The 7205-nt window shown below is 38.6% G+C and overlaps 1 protein-coding gene across 2 annotated transcripts; it reads left to right on the forward strand.

Moving 5' to 3' along the window:
• Positions 1-294: 294 nt before the first annotated feature.
• On the forward strand, positions 295-7195 carry LOC133773881 (POTE ankyrin domain family member B-like). Of its 2 annotated transcripts, XM_062211429.1 has the most exons (5): positions 295-363; positions 2300-2434; positions 4860-4930; positions 6939-6979; positions 7074-7195. In XM_062211429.1, exons 1-5 carry the CDS (start codon positions 305-307, stop codon positions 7092-7094), a joined length of 327 nt encoding a protein of 108 aa, XP_062067413.1. In that variant the 5' UTR covers positions 295-304; the 3' UTR covers positions 7095-7195. The 2 variants fall into 2 exon arrangements, with proteins under 2 accessions (XP_062067413.1, XP_062067412.1); XM_062211428.1 differs by having other exon boundaries at positions 6939-7195.
• The last annotated feature ends 10 nt before the right edge of the window (positions 7196-7205 follow it).

The raw sequence follows: 7205 nt of genomic DNA on the forward strand, positions 1-7205 counted from the left end.
TTTTGATGGAAGCAGTGAATCTTGGAATGCAATTGTTTGGAGTGAGTCTTGGTGATGAGTAGGTTCCATGCATTGAGGCAGTGGAGAGGAGAGTTTTAAGAGGAATGTGCAGCACATGTGGAAGCACAGGGTGGGAAGAAAGAGCCTCCTTTAATTTACCTTCTACATTTGATGTCCGAGTTTGCATTGTCATCTGAAATATGTTCAGTTCTGTTGAGAAATATGTAATAATGTGAATTGTGAATCATTTTACAGACTGGCCTCACACCACTTTTAGTGGCTATTCAACAAAAACAAGAAAACTATGGTTAAATTTTTAATATTACAGAATGCAGATGTTTTCGCAGTTGATAAGCTACACAGGTAAATTACTTCATTCTATATTTTAAACTCAGTGATGTTTATCAGTTATAAAGTCATTCAAGTCAGAAATATGAAATAAAATGTTAGTATATTATCGAGATACAATGAAAAGTAACAATAAAAATCTATCTGGTAGGAAAGCAATTATGCATACTGGCCAACGCAGCGAGCTACATAGGAATGGTCATATTCTCTTATGATAGTGACTGATATATTTTAATAGTAATCTGATTTTTGGTTGTATAGTCTGATATTAATGAAAGCTTATTCATTAAACATTCTGTAATATTTTTAAAATTTTTCCGCCGACGGAGGGAAGACCTTTCTCTCTGTCTCTTTCTCACTGTCCAACTCTGTCAAATAAATAAAAAATCTTAAATTTTTTTTCCTACGTACTCTTTTTTTTTTTTTTTTGACAGGCAGAGTGGACAGTGAGAAAGAGAGACAGAGAGAAAGGTCTTCCCTTTGCCATTGGTTCACCCTCCAATGGCCGCCGGTGCACCGCGCTGATCCAAAGGCAAGAGCCAAGTGCTTCTCCTGGTCTCCCATGGGGTGCAGGGCCCAAGGACTTGGGCCATCCTCCACTGCACTCCCGGGCCACAGCAGAGAGCTGGCCTGGAAGAGGGGCAACCGGGACAGAATCCAGCGCCCACATACTCTACTTTTAAAAATGCTGTAGTATATATAAGTAGGAATTGAAAATCATTTTGTCTTTTTGCTGACTTTTTTTGGTTAATTTCTTTCTTCAAAGTATATTGATGTTAAGTTATACCTTAGCGACTGTAGGTGGTTATTAGCAGATAGTATGATTTTATCAGTTTTTTCATTCTGCTTTGATATTTGATATTTTTAAAAGCATGGTTTTTAAAAAATTCTATGAGAGAGAGATTAGAGACACAGAGAGAGAGAGGGAGAGAGAGAGAGAGGGAGAGATAGGGAGAGAGAGAGAATTAGAACTCTCTCACTTCAGTTTCACTGCTCAAATGCCTGCAACAGTTCAGGCTGGGCCAGATTGAAGCTTGGAGCTAAGAATACAATAAAGACTTTCATGTAGTTGCAGGAATCTAATTATCTAAGCTGAATATAACTAATGTCTTCCGGGGTCTGTATTAGTAGGAGGCTATACATAGAAGCTGGATCTGGGAATCAAACCAGGTAGTGTGATACGGGACGGGGACTTCTTAATTGGTGTCATAATACCAAGATTAAATGCCTGATCCTTATAATTTTATTTGTAATTAGTATAGGAAGAGGGAAGAAATATATTTACTTAGATAAGCTTTTCCTTTGATGACGACAAATAATAAATGAGAAAGAGAAAAGACAAATAGCACAAGGCTTAATTCTCAGATGTCCAACCTGTTTGGCATGCAACCTTGGGAACATCAACTATTAAATCTAACCTGAAGTGAAAGTGGGATAGTAACGTATCCTATCTTTCAGATGTAGTTGTATATAATGTCATATATAAAATGGAATTCAGTAGCTGACACGTGGTTCTCACCATTGCTAACAAACTGCTGTGACTATTATTGCCATATAATATAAGAGCTTTATACTTTCAGATAGCTTTTACTTACCTGACTGGGACATATTTAATATTTAAAACTGGGGAAGTAAGAGTGAATTCTTCACTTAAAACTGCCTGATTTAAACAAGTGAACTCAACGGTGTTACTATCCCTTAAAGACATCAAATTAGTAACTTCTATGGAATACCCCAGTTAGACAAGAGGCTTTATTTTGTTCCTTTCTCTTTAACCCTGGAGATAATTTCTGGAGATGAGCATTTGATATTCCAAGATGCTTATGTCCATTAATACAAGTAAATGATCACATATACACAGGCAAGATATTAAGTTGGTAAAATAGAGCAACTCAGCTTTTTGAGTAGCCTCATTGGAATTTTTAAAGAAGTTCTCTTTCTGTTATTTTAGAACATCCCTCATGTTTGCGGCATGGTATAGTTCGGAAAACATAGTGAACATTCTTCTTGAACTAGGGGTTGATGTGCTTTCTGAAGTCATTGCTGGACATTCTGCTGGGGATTATGCTCTTCAAAAACGTAATATGTAAGTGTTTATACTAACATTGTAATCAACATGAAGTTGAGGTGTAAGTACTTCGTGTTTTCAGATGACTTAGCTCTCACAGTTTTTGGAATGGCAGTGAGTCCCTTTACTTCAACAGTCGGAAACTAAATAGAGAGGCAGGTGCTGTGATGTAGAGGTTAAAGCTGCCACCTTAAGTGTTGGCATCCCATATGGGCACCGGTTTGATTCCTGGCTGCTCCACTTCTGATCCAGCTCTCTGCTATGGCTTGGGAAAGCAGTAGAAGATGGCCCAAGTCCTTAGGCCCCTGCACCTGCATGAGAATCCCAGAGGAAGCTCCCGGATCCTGGCTTCAAATCGGTGCAGCTCTGGCCATTGCAGCCAACTGGGGAGTGAACCATCAGATGAAGCCCTCTCTCCTCCTCCTCCTCCTCCTCCTCCCCTTCCTCCTCCTCCCTCTCCCCCTCCCCCTAACCCTCCTCCTCCTGTTCCTGCTTCTCCTGTCTCTGTGTAACTCTGACTTTCAAGTAAATAAATAAATCTTTAAAACAAAAAGAAACCAAAGAGAAAGGTTGGCTAGTTAGAAGTACAGATGGGTACAAATTCTTTATCTCAGAGATTTGAAGGTCTTTATCCCTGCGGCTGCCCACATTATCCATATCATTTCAAATACAACCCCTGCCATGACCCTCCAAACAGTGTCACACCTTCCTAGTTCTACTTAGTTGGTTAGGCCTTCAATGTCCAGATTAGCAGGAAATTTCATATTTTGTCCTGGGAGCTGCCTCTTAAATTCTTTTTCTTGAGTTTTACAAGAAGCCAGGAAGCTCCATAAGCCTGACAAGGCAATCTTCCTTCATCAGAGAGATGAGGTTCTCAAGGCATCTTCCTTCATCAGAGAGATGGGGTTCTAATAATTCTTATTTTTTATTGCTTCCATGTTGCTGGGGAAGCTGCCCTGCAGTCTAGTTATGATAGACCTTTATTACCAGGATTCTTTTACTGATCCAGATCTCCAGTCTTCGTGGTGATGTGCACTTATATCCTGAGATTAAAATGTCTATTTGTTGACTTACATATGCCTATACACTCAGTCACTCTCCACAAAGTATTAACACCCCACTCTGGCTTCCTAGGTTTTGGCATGTATGTAGCTAAAAAGTAGGCTATTTATGAGAACCTCAGGTGGCATCTACTTCTTAGCCTTAAACCTTCATGATGTGTTCTTTATAAGGTTCTTGACTTTGCTAGTAGTTTCTACTTGGTACCATTCTGTTGTCAGACAAATTCAGATAATGTAGGAAAAGATGAGAGTTTATTTAATGTTTTGCACCAGATATGTACCCTAAGGCTTCTTTATATTCTGGGCACATATATTCTTGGTTTGTGGAATGTACCATGTATGTTACTGTGCTCCAGAGTATGTGTTGGACCTAAGGTGATTTGTTTGCTGTAATAGTGAAAACGAAAATCTTCTAAATTATGTGCATTTTATATCAGATTTTCAAAGTAGTTTTAAATTCTGCCTCACAACAAGCCATTCTTGAGAATTCTCTGAATCTAAAGTATGTTATATGGATTTAAGTGAGCTAAGCCCCATGCATAACTTCTCAGAAACCATGTAATAAAGTGGAGTTTGATCGTCCAAGTTAGGTGGAGTTGAACAGGGATGTTAAGCATCATACTAGCAAATATCAACTGGTTCAGAGTTTGAATCCTTAAAAGGAGTAGTAATAGTCTGCCCAGTACTTGACAGCTCTTAGTTTTGTACCCTTAGTGTGAATGATCACATCAATTGTGTTACCTAACATAGTGAAGTGATATATTTACAAATGCATGTAGCTGCAATATGTTAAGTAGATGAGATATCTATGGTTACAGCTGTATGGAGTAACTAATAGCCAGAATGAGAAACTAATGACATTTCCTGTAGCCTGAACAGTGAAAAAACACACTACAGGTTTTCTTTGGGATTCCAAAATAGTTTCAGTAGTAAATTTCAAGAACAAAGTATTCCATTGCTTCATTTCATTGAGCATTTATTTATTTTATATATTAACACATTGAATCTCTATAACTCCTAGTGAAGACATAGGAAAATCCTTACTCTTTAGAAGAGTTTGAGGTTAAAACAAGTGACTTGTCCATACCTGTTGGCTACAGAGCTGAGTCTTCTGAGTTTATGATGCCTTATTATGTCATGCTAATTTTAGTTAATTTATTGAGTTATACCCCCTTTAATTCAGGACTTCTTCACCTTACTGTTTTTCATCTTTACAATAAGTTTAAGAAAATTATATTATAGAACATATAATTATGAAGTGTGTTGGCACAATGTAAATTCTGGTACTAACTTTGACACTGTCAGAAATATTCTAAGGATTTGATACATGTGATAGTTGTCCTTATCAATACTGAAACAATTTTATTCATTCTTATACATAGGGAAAATTACCAACTCATTTCTTTTTCTCGAGGAAATGCTGTACTTAAGAAGACTGTAAATACAAATCCAGGTAAAACTTCTCCAGCTAGTCTCAACATAGGAAAAAATGTAAACATAAGCAATAGTTGATCACAGAAGAGCAGTTACAGATAAGTCAGTGATTAATCATATGTGTGTTTTTCTTAATCTTTCTTAGTAATCTAGTGTTTAGAAATTTTAGAGGTTTATTGTAGGATATTTATAACCTGAAGCACTATTATTTGAAGAAAATCACTAATTGTGGCCCTTTATCTCTTTGTGGCATTTGTGTAATTTAGAAAAAGATATAGATCTGTATATGTGTGTGTGTGTATGTTTGTGTCTGAGAGGCATGGAGACTTACAGAACAAAGCTGCCATCTACGGATTTGTCCTCTAAATGCTCACAATGGCCTCGTTTGGATGGAAGCCATAGGCAGGAGTCAGGAACTCCATCTAGGTCTTCCACGTGCTTGGGAGGAGCTTGATTACTTGAGCCTCACTGCCTCTCTTGAGTTTGCACAGGCAGCAAACTGAAGTCAGAACATGGAGTTGGTAGTCAAACTCAGCTACTCACACATGGTTACATGGCCAAGAACTTGGGGCATCTATTGCTGATTTCCTAGACCCATTAACAGGAAGCTGGATTGGAAGTGGAGCAGCCAAGACTTGGACAGGAAACCATGAGGGAGGCCAGCACTGTAGGCAGTGACTTTATCTGCTGTGACATAGCACTGGGACCCTACAGTCTTTTATACTTATTCTATTAGTGATACAATTGTCTCTCAGTTGGATTACCATCCTTGTATAGAGCATACGTTTTCCATATCATCTTAACTAATTGTATTATTCACTTTACATTGATAAATTGAACTTTATTTCAGATGGTTCTAGGGATTCTTGGTATTATTTTAAGGTGATGGAAACAACAGGCCTTTTAAAGTGATTTCTATGCTGAAGAATTAAGATTGCATTTTGGCATGACACAGCTTGGTCTATAAACTGAAAGCAGGCAGTGTAACATAAATTATATACCTTTCTACCTTACCGTAAGTGACAGCATTCATTCCCTTGAGGTAACAAAATGTATGTCAGCCACAGATGAGATTTGCAAAAGCATCTTCAGGGTGAACAAGTTGTAAAGACCAGTTATTCTGAGTTTCTGCTAGTATATTGATGTTCATGAAAAGTGAATAGTGATAACAAACAAAATTTTAGTTCTAGCCGGTGCCGCAGCTCAATAGGCTAATCCTCCACCTTGCGGTGCCGGCACACCGGGTTCTAGTCCTGGTCGGGGCTCTGGATTCTGTCCCGGTTGCCCCTCTCTTCCAGACCAGCTCTCTGCTGTGGCCAGGGAGTGCAGTGGAGGATGGCCCAAGTGCTTGGGCCCTGCACTCCACGGAAGACAAGGAGAAGCACTTGGCTCCTGCCTTAGGATCAGCGCGGTGCGCCAGTCGCAGTGTGCCAGCCACGATGGCCATTGGAGGGTGAACCAATGGCAAAAGGAAGACCTTTCTCTCTGTCTCTCTCTCTCTCACTGTCCACTCTGCCTGTCAAAAAAAATTAAAAATTAAAAAAAAATAAACACATAAAAAAATTTAGTTCTTCCAATATACCGCAAAGGGTATAATAAATAACCTGGAAGAAAATATTTGCAAAAGATATAGTTCAAAAAAACCACAACTATTATCCAAACTGTTTAGAGAACTCTTAAAGCTAAATTTAAAAAACAACAAACAGACTTAAAAATAGGAAAAATAGCAGAACAAACACCTTCCCCTGGAAGATGGCAAGTGAACTTAAGAAGTGATTCTGAACATCATGAACTGCTAGGGATTTCAAAACAATGACAACAGTGATTGCAGATAAGGAAATAGAGCAATAGGGATTCTCATTCATTGCTCTTCCATATGCAAAATAGTATAGCCACTCTGGAAGATAATCTATGGCCATACCACCCTGAAAGCACCTGATCCCATCTATGTATGTATATTTAGAATTCATAATAATGTTTATTATCAGATCTATGACTACCTCTTATAGAAATGATGTTTACTTTAGGAGCAGAAGATGAAGCTAAAGAATCAACTTCGGACCCTGAGGTACTGTCTCTTGTTATGATATTTTAAATATAAGCACTAAGCGATGTTGAAATCTAAAATGCAGTGCTTGTTTCTTCTGTCTTTTTAAAAACAGAGGCAGAAGACAGAGCCCTGAAGCTTGTGCCCAGCAATTCAGCCCTAGAGGCAGGGACCTGCTGTCTGCCCCGTAAAGCAGCCTGGCTCTGACTGTGGGCAGGAGCAAGTGGGAGGTGGAATCTGGGGACTC

Source organism: Lepus europaeus, chromosome 14 (assembly GCF_033115175.1).
Source record: "Lepus europaeus isolate LE1 chromosome 14, mLepTim1.pri, whole genome shotgun sequence".
Taxonomy (NCBI): domain Eukaryota; kingdom Metazoa; phylum Chordata; class Mammalia; order Lagomorpha; family Leporidae; genus Lepus; species Lepus europaeus.